Consider the following 14,929-nt stretch of genomic DNA (forward strand, 5'->3'; position numbering starts at 1 on the left):
TGCCTTTAGGAACATTACACAGAATTTTCCCCTGGAGAACAGAAGTGAAGGAAAGCTTGAGGATGGCACAAAAAGCTGCCATGGAGCAGTAGAGTGTTATGAGCTCCAGTGTAACCCATATTTTCAAAGAGCACAGTAGGCTGCAATTGTGACTGCACGTTATTTTTGTGTAATTATTTTCTGAGGCATCAGCCCATTAGTAAACAGTGGGTTTGTGTAATGGTGGTGACAGCTGTGTGCCTGTACCACTATCTTTAATCATGGCATTGTAGAATGGTTTGTGTTGGAGGGCTCCTTAAAGATCATCTAGAGCACTTTGAGGTAATTTTCTCACTTTATCATGCAGGTCTGTGGGGTTTATTTTTTTGTTCTCACAAACATCCCAGGAGCTGCAGTGACTCAAGTTCCTTAAAGATCATCTAATACAGTTTGAGATAATTTTCTCACTTTATCATGCAATTTTATGGGGTTTTGTTTTTTTATTCTTACAAACATCCCAGGAGCTGCAATGACTGAAGAACTTGGTGCGTGCTTTTCTTTTCATCACTAAAAAACTGCTATAAAGAGCCCTGCAGCTCTGTGTAAATAAAATTTCTCTTCTAGCACCTTGAGGAACACACCAAGAACCTGTGTAATCAATACCCCTGTGGCAGTTTTACTAAAATAAACTGTGTTTTTTGCAGGTGTGAGTGCCCAGCAAGGATGGCCGCAGAGTCCCCGCGCCGCCCCAGTCGCTGCACTGGAGGAGTGGTGGTTCGCCCTCAAGCTGCCACGTAAGAACCTTCTAGAAGAGCAGCCCTCACTGAAAAAGGGGTTGATTTTCTTGTAGAAGAGCCCAGCTTGAGCTGATTTGGTTTTTTTTTTTCCCTCCCTCCCCAAAGCCAACTTGTGTTGATGCCACTGTTTCATTATGTTGTACAATAAAGTCAACACGTGGCATTTTCTGTCTCCCCAAATTGGGATCCTTTGCCATTTCACACCAAAGTTTTGTGTATTTAAACACTAAATACTGCAGAGTTTTGTTGTTGTTTGCACCATTTTGCTGTCCAATGTACAAAAGTGATGCCAGCTTCTTCCTCAGGCCAGAGGGATGTGCCACACATCCTTTCCTAGTTTTAAACAGCACTTTGTCCCAGGAGTGGATATATTAAAACATACAAAACTTGTCATTAAAGTCCTTCAGGAAGGAGAATTGTGGAATTTTTTTTTTATATATATATATATATATTTTTTTTTTTTACTTAAAAGAACAAAACAAATAAAAATGGAAGAAGCTCCATCCCTTCTGGTCAGACACTTTTTGTGCCTGATTTTTCACTGTGTTCACATGGGAATGTTTTCATGGCAAAAGAGCTTTTTGGCTGTAAGACAGCCTAGAAGATTTATGGTCTTTTCTTTGTCAAATGAGTTTTGTAGTAATTTTTCTTTCTTCCTTGAGATTTTTATGCTGCTGCAAAATGGCACAATGTATGGAAATGTCCCTTTCAGGGGGTGTTACTGTGCCCTTGGAGATAATTCTGTATTTCCAGAAACAGGAGTCACTTCATTTTTATTGAGGAGCACAAGAAACTGATTGTTGTAGCACAAAAAAAGTTGTGTTGGAGCTTTGTCTTGCTGCCATTTTTAAAAATGGAGCAAAAATCCTCAACAAATGCATTTCTTCTCTGTAAAATATTTTTTTCAAAATATGCTTTAAAACTATTGTAAAAGGTAAACACTGTAAGACGATGATTATCTGGATTTTTTTTTTAATTTAAAAGTGTTTTGTTATTGAGGTAACTGTACCTCAAAAATGTCACTGTCACTCAAAAAAAAATTGTTTTTGATGAATCTGTATGTGCTGAGCACTCAGCATGATGCTGCTCATGTTAAGTTTTTACATCATTATTAAAGGAAGACTGGAATTTTTTTATTTTTTTTTTTTTTTTTTTTGTGGATTATATATTTTTTTTAACCACTTTAAACACACATCTCTGGAAATTTTTCAACTTCAGCAGAGATTCAGTGCACCCACTGTGAATAAAACACCTCCCAAACATCAATTTTGGTTCAAGATGTGCTGGGGTAGAGGGGAAAAAAGTTTATTCCATGAGCTGAACTGTGAAGACAGCATGACTCTGGCTGCTTGGCATTCCCAGGACAGCTCCAGACACTGTGTTTAATGCCCTACCTGTGGCCAGGCATTTTAATAAAGGTGTGCAAAGCTCAGCTTGGGGATGACCTACATAAATCAGAGAAGAATCAGCCCAGAAGAAACCACAGCCTAAAGCTGAGTGGGACAGTCTGGGATGCAGAAATCCTGGCATTGCTGGCTTGGTCATGGGTTAGAATTGGCTTTCTGGAATGTAAAACTTCATATTTTAGATTTATCTCTGTTTTTCGAGAGGTGTTGCAGCACTGGGGTTCAAGTATCTTCTGTGTGAAGTCCTAAATTCTCCAGAGTGCTTCATTTTTCACTGCTAAACACTCCTGTTTTTATTAAAAAATCATGCACAGCTTCAGAAAAAAAAGCACCTTTGACCATCCAGAATTCCTTAATTTACAGATCTCCTTTGTTGCTAAGAGAAATCTTTGAGTTAGCACAGGAAAAAACCACGACAGCATAAAAAAGTTAATTTCGGAGCTGCCAAAACTGTTGCCTAAAGAAGACCTGAAGCCTTTTCTTGAATAATTCTGACTTTCTCCAGGCAGCTCTTGCTGCCAGCCTGTTTCAAGTGTCCCTCATGGCACAAAAGCACCAACTTTTTCATGTTTTCAGCACCATCTGTGGTTACTCAGAGAAAGGACTCGCTGCTCCTGCAGGCAGAGGTTGCTCAGAGCCTGATTTTAAATCTGCCCCATCAACCATCCCCAATCCATGCTGCTCATGGACTTCCAAGGAGGAATAAACTTCCCAAGCTGTAAAATCTCATCTGAAAATACCTTTCCTTGCTGTTCTTAGGGAAGGTTTTGTTCCATCCCCTGAGCATTGCCATGAACCCCAGCATTGTCCATCCAGTTTGTGCCACCAGGAGAACTCCAGTTATTGTTTAAATCCTTATTTTCACCTTGTGAGAGCCAAAACAAGTAAAAAAAAAAGCAAAAATGCTGAGGAATCATTTCCAAATCCCTGCACCACTTCAGCCCCCTCTGACACTCCTCAAATTTAGATTCTGTACTTTCCCCCCAAGCAGTTATTCCATCAGCAGGTATCACTTGGCTTTGGTACAGACTTTTATTACTCTGACTCAGTCCTCTCATTACTTACAGGCCACAGTTTAAATAATCAGAATTTGGCAGTAAAATGAAGTGCCTGCACTGCATGCTTAGTCCCATGTGCTAAAGGTTGTCCCTGCTTCCTTTTGCTGATCTAATTTAATATATTCATGATAATTTCTGACCTCCTTTGGTTGAAATTCTCCTCCTGTTTTCCAGGGAACAATCATACATGGAAAGTGTTGTCACCTTCCTCCAAGATGTTGTGCCACAGGTAGGGTTTGGATCTTTTAAAACTCCTTTTTTATTTTTATTTTTTTTTTTCAAAAAGCAGTGCCAGGAATCCCTCACTCAGCTTTTAAAATTTATTATTTAACCTAATTAATAATTAATTTAATATGTAGATCTGTATTTTAATATACAGATAATAATATGTATTATTTAATATACAGGTAATAATATGTATTATTTAATATACAGGTAATATGTATTATTTAATATACAGATAATAATATATATTATTTAATATACAGATAATAATAATATGTATTTTAATATACAAATACACATATTAAATGAGTTAATTCAATTAATTAATTGTTATATATAATAAATATGGCACTGGAATGGTTGTCCAGGTGTCTCCCAGTAGTAGAAGGGAATTAATTTTATTTGGTGTCTTGTTTCCTCATGAATCTCCTCTCAGGAATTCCCAGTGCATTTATTCTGTTACAACACAAAAAAACAATGCCCTCAGTAATATCAATTTGTGAAATTCATTTTGGACTCAGGGTTAAAATGAAACATATTGAAAGTTTCAATTAAGAGATTGCTGCATTCCACAGCCTCCCATTCCCCCTCTCTCTGGTGAAAGGATGCAATCTGTGCTTTATTTTAAAAATCAGCTTGGAATGTGATTTGTTTTGAAAAGTAAAACCCCACACTCACTTTTTTACATTTTTATTTTTAGTCACGTTATTGCTTTTCTGGCATGTGTGAAGTGATTACACAAGCTGTGTTCATATTTAATCCCAAATAGTGCTCAGTATTTTGTTATAATTCATTTGGAAGTGCTGGTATTTCTGCTGGTGCTGCCACAGCTCCTCCTGAGGACTGTAAAAGCCTCACTCCACAATTTCTTTTTGTATCTCATCTTTTTTATGGGAATCTGTCAGAACACAGGCCTGAAACGTGGATCTGTTCTCCTGCAATTGCAGTTTATTCTCTTTTAAATGGCTGCATTAAAGTTGGCACAAACAGAAGCGAAAGGTGTCAGTAATTATAAACTGTGTAGTAAAAGCCTCTTTCTTCCCTCAGTCTGCCTTGTGAGGCTTTAAAGTGAATTAAAGAGAATTTTAATGATAAAACACCTCATGTGAGAACCTCCAACACTGCTGAAGTTAAGGATTGTAGAAGCCACTGTGTTTAATTTTGTTAACTCATTCTTAAGTCACCCAGAATTTCTTACCTGCCCCAGAAGATTTATTACAAATATTTTATTATTTTACATCAGAGATTGATGCTTAGCATGTTGTGTTGTGTCAATATTGGTGACAATAATCTCCATATTTATTGTTTTTAACTAAATTCCTTCTTACAGGGGGAGAAAACCCCACTGTTAAACTTCCTTATTTCAACCCTTTTGCTTTTTTTTTTTTTGCCCAGGCCTACAGTGGAACCCCACCAGAAGAAAAAGAGAAAATTGTCTGGGTCAGATTTGAAAATGCAGATTTAAATGGTATGGCTTTGTTTCCTTGTGAGAAAATGTTTTCTTCTTTATTTTCTCTCACCTCTTATTGTGAGTTTTGGGTCCATGTGCAATAATTCCAGTCAGCTGTAACAGAATGATCATAAACATTATGATTTTTTAATTTTTTTTTTTTGAGTAAAACCCCTCTTAAATGACATTTTCAACCATGAGAGGATGAAGAAAGCTCAGTGAAAGCATCAGAGATAGAGAAGATTTATTTGGGGTGGTGAAAGAGGATGTTTCCAGGCCCAGACAGAGCAGGTTACATAAAATAAATTTAAACACAACATGAAGGATTCTGAAAATATTCTGAGTTTTGTTATATGAACCTAAAAAGGGAATGCTTGAGATTTTTTTAAAAATAAAAGGAAAGCAAACCTTAACTGGCCAAAGGTGGCCATAAAGACACATAGAGATTAATTAGATAATTTCTAGTTCTAACAACTCTAATTTAGGATCTCTCACACTCCATCTCTAACCTTCCTTTTTAAAAAAAGGGAACAGAGATAAATAAAAAGGTTCCAATGGTGAATCAATCACCATTTTCTTTTAGACCATGTTGTTATCCAGATTTTTTTTCGCTCCATAATTTTAATTTTTCAAGCTTTTCCTTTTGTGTAACTTTTAACAGTGAAGGAATATATTTCAGTATTGAAAATATTTCAGCATGAAAATCCAGAACACTTTGGTTACTTTTAATTCTAACACTTGAGGAAACATCTAATGATGCTGAGAGCTTGATCCTGAAGATTAATAATGACTTTGCTGTTGGAATCTCCTTCAGATACATCCAGGAATATGGAATTCCATGAAATCCACAGCACTGGGAACGAGCCCCCCTTGCTGCTGATGATTGGCTACAGTGATGGGATGCAAGTCTGGAGCATACCTGTGAGTCCTCCTTTCCTTTCTCAAGATTATTAAATTAATTATTATTTACTAATTTTAATTAATTAATTAATTAATAAGAGCAGATTTTGGGGTCTTTGATGTTTTTTGGGTATTTTTGGGGTGAATTGAGCAGATTTTTGGGTGTTTTTGGGTGGATTTCAGCAGATTTTGGTGGTTTTTTGGTGGGGTTTTTTTTTGTATTTTTTGGGGTGAATTTTCTGTATTTGGATTTTTTTTTTTTGTTTTTTGGGGGGTTTTTTGGGTATTTTTTTGGTCAAATTCACTGATTTTTGTGTCCCCAGGGCTCCTGGCTCTTGGATTTGGGTTTTTTTTGGGTCGATTTCAGTGGATTTTGGTGTTTTTTTGGAGGGATTTTTTTGTCATTTGGGGCAAATTCAGCAGATTTTGGGGGGTTTGATGTTTTTTGGGTATTTTTGGGGTGAATTGAGCAGATTTTTGGGTGTTTTTGGGTGGATTTCAGCAGATTTTGGTGGTTTTTTGGTGAGGTTTTTTTTTGTATTTTTTGGGGTGAATTTTCTGTATTTGGATTTTTTTTTTGGTTTTTTGGGGTTTTTTTTGGGTATTTTTTGGGTCAAATTCACTGATTTTTGTGTACCCAGGGCTCCTGGCTCTTGGATTTGGGGTTTTTTTGGGTCGATTTCAGCGGATTTTGGTGTTTTTTTGGAGGGATTTTTTTGTCATTTGGGGCAAATTCAGCAGATTTTGGGGGGTTTGATGTTTTTTGGGTATTTTTGGGGTGAATTGAGCAGATTTTTGGGTGGATTTCAGCAGATTTTGGTGTTTTTTTGGTGGGATTTTTTGGTGGGATTTTTTTGGTATTTTTGGGGTGAATTTTAATTAATTAATTAATTTTATTAATTAATAAAAGTGTTATAATTTGAATATTTTACCTTGGAATTGCCCCCCATTGGAGTGGAAAGAGCCAACACTTCCCATCAGTGTCATAATGGATTGTGTGTAATGTGTTTATCTTCAGATAATCCTGAGCACAGCTCAAACACTTCAATCCATGTACCTGCAGTTTTTTGGGGGCTTTTTACACATTATTCCTGCCAAATCCATTTCCAGACTCGAACTGGGAGCAGTGTTTGCCATTCTGGAATAATTTGTAGCTTCAAATCTCCCACCCTGAATTTTGTTTTTTAACAGAAAGGAATAAAGGTTTAAAAACACCCACAGGATTTGTTTGTCCCAGAAACTCAAGTATGACAATATTAATAATATTTTACAATCAGATGTTGGTCCTGGGCATGATTTGCAATTTTAATTTCATAATTAGGGGGCTCTGTGTGCACCTGGATTTGATTTCATGTTGTCATCTCCACCCCAAAGTTGTGTTCCAGAGTGGTTTATGGGGTATGTGGTCTTTATTTGGGGAATTGCCCCCAAATTTCTCCCAAATTTCTCCCAAATTTCCCCCAAATTTCCCCCAAATTTCTCAAAATGAGAGACTAGAGTTGAATGCAATAGGTCATAAAAAGCCTGAATTTAAAAAAGCAAAATTTCTCCCAACACTTTATGCTTCATAATAAAGCAGAGAGGATGGAGTTGTTTTCCCTTTGTAAAATACATTTTTTTAAAAGAAATGTGTACATTTTTGTTTAGCTATGCAGGACATATATTTATATACCAGTAGCTTAGAAAATAATGTTGATTTCTACAGCAGAAATTCAGTTAAATTGAGTTTTATGGGTGTGGTAGGGCTTTTCCCCTTTTTATTGCATCTTTATTATCACCTTGATTGCATCTCATTAGCTGCAATGAGGAAATAAAAAAGCTGATGAGATTTGAAGGAATGTTTAATAGAAATGGAGTGAGACCTAATACACTTGGCTAAATTTCAGTATTTTGTAACTGAAATTATTTAAATTTGTTTATCCGAATTTAGGAATTTTAACTGAAATTTGGGAATTTCAGCCCAAACAGGGATTTTTTCTCGCGGTGCGTTACACAAAGTGCCCACACGGTGGCGCCGTGACACCGAGCTAAGAGCGGCTCATCAATCCCTTAGTTAATTAATTACCGTTCCCTGAGCATCACATCGGCCTGAGCTCACCAATCCTCACAAAACTCCCTATTTTATCCAGCTGAAATGTTATTATCCCAATGAACCTGTGTTTATTATTAAAAAAGGGAGATGTGTTGCCATAGATGGATTTTTTTCCTTTTTTCTTTCTCTCTTTTTCTTTTTTTTTTTTCCCTTTCCTTATGTTCAAATGAGCCACAATTCAGGCCATGGATTACTTGATTTTGCCTTCTTTCTAGGAAGACCATACAGCCAGACTATTTTTATTTTTTTATTTTTTTCCCCCAATATATTTCACTTCATAATTCCTAGCTTCTGATAGTATTTTCTATTTCAGAAAAAAATAATAAAAACGAAGTTGCAGGGCAGCTTCTCTTAGTGTTGATCAACTTTTGCAGAAACACAAGCAGGGGAGGAAGTGCAATGAAATGGGAGAAATGTGGAAATATTTTACCATCCACCTTCAGAATGTCAGCTGTGAGGAGATTGCATCATTTTACCAGCCCTTTATTTGAATATTCTGTGAAATTCTGAAAGCACAGCTTGGACCTGGACACTTTGTTTTAGTCCAGTGCCAGTATTGGAAAGGCTCCTCTCTTAGTTGAGATTTTCACAGAATAATCCTCTTTTAATATCAACTTTAAATAGGGCAGGATTTGTATATCCAACAAATTTGGAGGGAACATAAACTGGAGTGAGTTTTACACAAACTGGAGTGGGTTTTACATAAACTGGAGTGGGTTTAAAAAAACTGGAGGGTGTTTAAAAAAACTGGAGGGGGTTTTACACAAACTAGAGTGGGTTTTACACAAACTGGAGGGTTTTTTTCACCTTGTTCCTTCTCCTTTGCATTTTCCCCCCTTTGCTCAGCATAAGCACAATAAAAACTGGCAGTTACATGATTGACTTAATATTTAAGAGCTTATTTGGCAACACTTTTTTTTTTTTTTTTTTTGTGTCCTTTGCTATTACACAAACCTTTTAGCTTTATAATTAAGCAATATTATTTCAGCTAAGGAATAATAAAAAAAAAACCAAAAAACCCAACCTGCATTCTCCAGCTTAATCTACCAAAGCAACAATCTGACATTTATACGTGCAAAATCTCCTCGGGAAAGTCATTATCTATGGCATTGTGCTTTTTTTATTCCTACAATTGGCCTTTTATTCAGCACTTAATAACGTGTTGCAGGCAGCAGGGCTTGTGTGTGAGTGATTATGAAGTGTTTATGACAAGCTCCTAAGCCCACACTCCTGCTAATGGTGTTGCACTGCCTTTGCCCACACCTTGCTGCACTCACATCAACCTCTCCTCCTCCTCTTCGAGAGGAAGATCTTTTGGATTTGGAGGAAAAGTGTGGTTTTTGGGAAATGGGAGAACACCATTAGGGCGCCTTCAAAGGGATTTGGGGTGATGTGGTGGATTTTTTTTGGGGTGAGTGGATTTGGGAGTGCGGCATAAAGGGTTGGGCTTTGATCTCTGCTCTCAAATGAGGGTGGGAAGGTTAAAAGTGGGTTTAAAATATTCCTGGTTAAGTGAGGAAGGATCTGGGAATACACAAGGAATTCCTGTTGGACAATGAGGCAGCAGAGTTTGGTGTTTTGGTTGGAATTTGTGGTTTTTTTTTTTCCCCTCGCTCCCAGTCCCAGTTTCGTGTTTTTGAGACAACTGAAGCTGGTTTTTGACTGGTGTCTGTTCTGGATTTTTTTTTATTTTTCATTGTAGGCTGTGAGTTTCAGAATTAAAAAAAAAATCATCTTAATGTAATGATTCTTGTTAGAATTAAAAAAGAAACTTCTCACATCCCAAGCTTCAATCCTCCCTCTGCCCAGACCTGTTTCTAGAGGGAACCACTTGCATTTACCACTGAGGAAAATGGAGTAATGACCTGACCTAGTGACCCTGAAAAATGTCTGAGGACTTTGCAAAACATCTATGCAAATCATTTCCTGATGAGGCTTTGGGTTTTTTACACTGAAGAGGCACCAGCGTGCAAGAAATGTGGTTTTATAAAAACCTCATTCCATTAGCACTGTCAGAATTTAAAATACAAGGTGCAACTTCATCCTCAATCCAGTCACTGGAGTGACATTCCTTGAGCATCTGAATTCTCACAGTCTCTAGATAATTACAGAGATCTGGTTTGAATGGAAAAGCTGAGTAAATTTCTAAATTAAAGTGATAAAATTTGTTCATTTTCTTCCAGTCTTTCCTCACTTTCTCAGCAGCAGCATGACTGGAATTTGCCTTTAACCCTTTAATATGCAGCAATATGTGGTGCTGGCATCTATCAATTGCTAATTATCATCATTTAACATCATATCATGATATCTTCATGTTTAAAACATGAAGGATATTTAAAAATGAGAATATTTACATCAGGATTTTTAAAAACAACCTCCTGATCATTCCTTTTTCCTTTTATACATTCCCCAGTTTCCATTTCTAGATTTGCCCAGTCCTTCAAGCACTGAGTTCCAAACTCAATTTCATTTCAGTTTGGTGTATGTTTCGCTTTTTAAATTTTTTTTTCACCATGTGAAAACCATTTTCTCTGGTTGGAAACTGTTACTTCTCCTCAGTGTGAACAAAACTTCCTTTGTTCAGCTTTTTTCTTCTTTTTTAACGGGTGCAAATTGGTGTGTAGTTTGCACACAACAAACAACACAGAAATGCCATCAAAATTTAAAATTTACCCAGTGCTGCAGATTATTTCCTGAGCTGTCATATTTTAAGCTGTAACTCAAGGTGTCTTAAGTGGAGGAGAAGATTCTTCTTCCTCCTTTAATGAAGATTTTTTTGGGGGGGATTTGAATACTTTGCCTTCCCTGTAGGTCTGGGAGTTGTGGTCAACCCCAGATTTTGGAAAAGGCTGAGATGTTCTACCAGACCAGCTTGGAGCCATCACTTTGGATTCCCCTCTCCCCTCCAACCTGAAGCTGCTTTTACAGCTTAATATCCAATTCTTGAAACCTGCTTGGAAATATTCTTGGCTTTTGGAATGGGGAAAGAAAAACTTTTAAGAGCTCTGAGAGCTGCCACGGGGACTTGCTACTTGGCTGGATCCAATCCAGAATGGCAGCCACAGCCTCCTTCCTCACAGGTGCTTTTTGAAGAATTTAGAGCTCTGTTTTCAATTCATGAGCTCTATTTATATTTTGTCTGTGCAATGTGAGGCTGTGGAGCTCCAGGGAGTGGGATGTGGAGCCTTTGCCAGGACCTGTTGTCCTCTCATTGTACAATTCTTTGTCCCTATTTCTGGTGGGATAAATGTGTCACTCACATTGAGAAGTGGCAGAAAAATCAGGCCACACAATCTCTATCCTCATGTGAAAAAATGAGTTCCACTCCTTTAGAAAAAATTTATAAGTTAAATAAAAATTAAAAATAGACAATTAGGAGACAGAAGAGCAAAAACTCCAGTTGGAGCTGCCTCACCAGAAAACACACCCTTCTCTTTCAATTACTGTGTTTTAAGGATTGCTGTTTTACATATTCAATAGATATTAAAACATTCAATAGATATTAAAACAATAGGTAGATATTAAAACATTCTTTTCTGTTTTAGGTATCCCCAATCATCTTATCTGATAGATTTATTTGTGGGTGTCTCCACTCTGTCTGGTAACATGGGGGTCTTATGAATTTTTCTCTTGAGGTTTTTTGGTTATTTTCTTAGCAGTCTTTATGCAGAGTTACAAGATGATGATACTTTCTGGCTTGGTCAGTTTAGATGTTATAAAGAAGAAAAAAAATCCCAGTCTTTTTACTATTTACACCTATGTCACAATCAGAAAATACATTCATCATTTTTCTAAACTCTATTAATAAAACATATCACAGCACAATTATACATATAATATTCATTCTAATATTTACAAAAAAGCCAAATTTATAATATACATTTATAACACCCTGGAAGAGGCAGGCTGGATCTGTGTCACCTCAGCAATAAACTTTTATCCATAGATAAATGAAGGGCATCAACCACAGTTAATTCAGGGTTTTATGAGGCTGCAAACACCAGGAGCTTCTGGTGGTGGTGGTGTTTGAGAGAAGTTAGTTAGAAATTAAAGAAAATCTTTAAGGCCTAATGCATTTTTCAGTGCCAAGCAAAGCAAGGAACAACCAAGCTGTTACTAATTCATGGCAGACACAACACGCAGAGTCTTCCACAAGTCCCTGTCTCAACAGAACACATAAGGACACACAAATCCCCTGAAAAAGCTGTTAATTTATGAAACTGTGTTAGATTAAATGTTAGTGATTTTTGTGTGATCAGTGTTGTAGTGTCATACGCAGATTTTTTGGAAACTTTTATTTTGTGCCTGTTAGAGAGTTTGAATTTTCTTTACTGGTGGTTGGGTTGCATCTTGTATTTTCATTACAAAGCCTCCAATGGGGTGTATCTTAAAATTTGTTCCTTTTTAGCTCCAGTCAGCAAGTGCTCAGCTGTAGAGGCTGAAAAACCAAAACCATTTTATGATTTGGAATGCTACAGGGCTGAGCAAAGGACCTTTTAACCTACAGTGGTCTCAAAACAGGATCTAAATACCTGTAATGTCACCTCAGTCACTGTTGGATCCTGTGCTGTTTGTTACTCCATTTAACCTTCCTTTCTGTAATTTCTCCCCTGTATAAAATAATAATTTATCTCTAAATAATAAATATCAATTATTTAAAAGCCACTGCATTATATGCATGAGAAGAGCTGGGCTGGGATTTCCACGTTAAACGCCTCAGTGCAAATAAACTTCATTTAGATTTGGACATTTCAAGCATTTCTTTACAAGGCTCAAGTTTAAGCTCTGCCAGGTCTTGGCACCCCAGGCTGGATAAACAATCTCCTGGAGTTTAAGATATTTAAGAGCAGAACCTGAGTTTAGAAGGTTTGGCCTTTTCAGTGTGTCTTCCTTTGGGGACTGGAATTTGAAGTAGATTGGGGCTGAGGTGCTGGCAGGGTTAAAAAGGAGAAAGAGGTGTCTGAGCTGGGATATTTTATAGGAATCACTCCTTCCATACCTTTGTTGTGCTGGTTCTTTTCCCTCTTTTTTTCATTCCTAGCCAGAGATGTGCATACACGTGTGAAAGCAGCATTTTCATGATTTGGGGGAAAAAAAAAATCTTTAATTGCCAATAATAATAGTTCCCAAACCTCCCATTTTTCTTCTTTTCCATTTCCTCCTTTCCCTTTTCGTAGAGCTGCTGTGTTCCAGTGGACACAAAACGTGCTGCTGTCTTAATTTTTAAAATCTTTTTATTACTTTGTGCCTCTTTAATTTTCCTCATTTTCTGCTTAGCTGTGCTCTACATTTTCCTGAGCTGTTTTTTCTGGAATACAGATATTTTCATCCAGAGGCTTTTTTTTTTTTTTTTATCCCCACACTGCACTCCAAGCTCATGATCAGTTAAAAGCCATCAGCAAACCTTAAGTGAGTTGATTTCTGATGTTGTCATTAACAGTGATTTTAATTGATAAACTGCTGGGTTTATAATGTCATTTCCCCACATTTATGTAGATTGTGTGTAATTCCAGGCTTAACAGGAAAAAGCAGTATGTTGTGTGCAGAATGGTGGCTTAGCTCTGAAATAAATGGTATTTTTCAAAGTAATTTTATTTATAATTTTGCTTCATGGGGTGGGTTTAATTCTCCCCCATGACCTGGAGCAGTGATAATAAATAACCAGGCAGGAGTGGCTGTAAGCTGAGAGCCTGGAGTTCTGTACTTGGGATTTGCTGGTCAAACAGTAGGAGCATTTTAACTTCTTGGAGACGTGTGAGCTGAAGTGCAGAAAGAAATGGAAACAACCATAAAACGACATTTCCAAAAGTTCACTTGAATTTATAGTTTATTGATTCCTAAGAACCTCATTCCAAATCATGTTCCCTTCTGATATTGTAAGCTGCTTGTTTGGCAAAACTTTATGCCAGCCTTGGCTGTGTTCTGAGGCTCATTACATCTGGTTTAAGTTGTTGCTTGGTTGGAAATGAGTTTCAGAATGTTTGCCATTTTCCTGGAGTTTGACGTTCCATATCGGATCCATTTCCAGGCAGTTATGAAAATAACATTGAGTGACCATTGCAGGAAGTCTGGAAATTCATCTGAAACTGCTGCTGGTTTAATCTTTTCAACATTACCAGCAGTGACAAGGCTTAAGTAGCTTGACCACCTATTTTTAAACGTGGTTTTTTCACACCTGGTGAGTTTGAAATGAACCAATATATGAAATTTTCCCACCTTTTTTCCACCCAGGTTTGCCACTCTTGATTGATCTCTGTTGAGCTGGCATTTTGTTTTAGAACTATGTGGAATATGGGATAAATTTTTGTGAATTTTAGTCAGTCTCAATTTTTGCCTCTTCCAAAACCTGCGTGGTCATGAATGGTTAATTCAAGACTTGTAATGAATATTTCCAATTAGAGAAATGGCAGTGGTTGCTTAGGCAAAGCCTTACCAATGTTCTACCCTACAATGTCTTTTAATCTACCTTCTTAGCTATGAAATAAATCTATTTTTGGAAGTGTGACTGTGTTTTTTGCCTGGCTGTTGGTGTTTGCAGATCAGTGGGGAAGCCCAGGAGCTGTTCTCGGTGCGCCACGGGCCGGTTCGAGCCGCTCGCGTCCTCCCGGCCCCTCAGATCAGTGAGTACACCTTCCTTCATCCACCACAATGTCTTACAAAGCCTGTCTTTCCACTCCAGTAAAACTAAAAATTTGGTTTTTGGGGTGGTGCTGCCTTCTGATTAGTTCAATTTCTCCTTATTTGACATTAACTTTGCTCACTTTGACCCTTGTCGCCCTGATTGTTTTCATATTTCTACTGGAGCTTTCTCACCCTTGCAACAAAACCAAAGACTGATATTTTGTAAATAAGTATTTCTTTCCAGGGGGAAAGACAAACTGATGGATTTCTAAGTTGACCACTGAGGTCAGAGAGGTGTTACTCTCATCCCCCAATCCCTGAACAAAGTCCAAACCCAATATAAACCCCAAATCATAATAAATTTTCTCTTTTCACTTCTCAACCTGACAGGTGAGTATAGT

General features: G+C 37.3%; 1 protein-coding gene across 1 annotated transcript in view; it reads left to right on the forward strand.

Moving 5' to 3' along the window:
* BCAS3 (BCAS3 microtubule associated cell migration factor) overlaps positions 1-14,929 on the forward strand; it is a 302,849-nt gene that overhangs the window by 1,042 nt on the left and 286,878 nt on the right. The window contains exons 2-6 of the mRNA XM_083875300.1: positions 684-773; positions 3,415-3,469; positions 4,861-4,933; positions 5,730-5,836; positions 14,446-14,527. Of these exons, the coding sequence (XP_083731426.1) occupies positions 703-773; positions 3,415-3,469; positions 4,861-4,933; positions 5,730-5,836; positions 14,446-14,527 (388 nt within the window). The 5' untranslated portion in view covers positions 684-702. The remainder of the gene's footprint in view (positions 1-683; positions 774-3,414; positions 3,470-4,860; positions 4,934-5,729; positions 5,837-14,445; positions 14,528-14,929) is intronic.

This window comes from Zosterops lateralis, assembly GCF_965231275.1.
Source record: "Zosterops lateralis genome assembly, chromosome: 19".
Classification (NCBI taxonomy): domain Eukaryota; kingdom Metazoa; phylum Chordata; class Aves; order Passeriformes; family Zosteropidae; genus Zosterops; species Zosterops lateralis.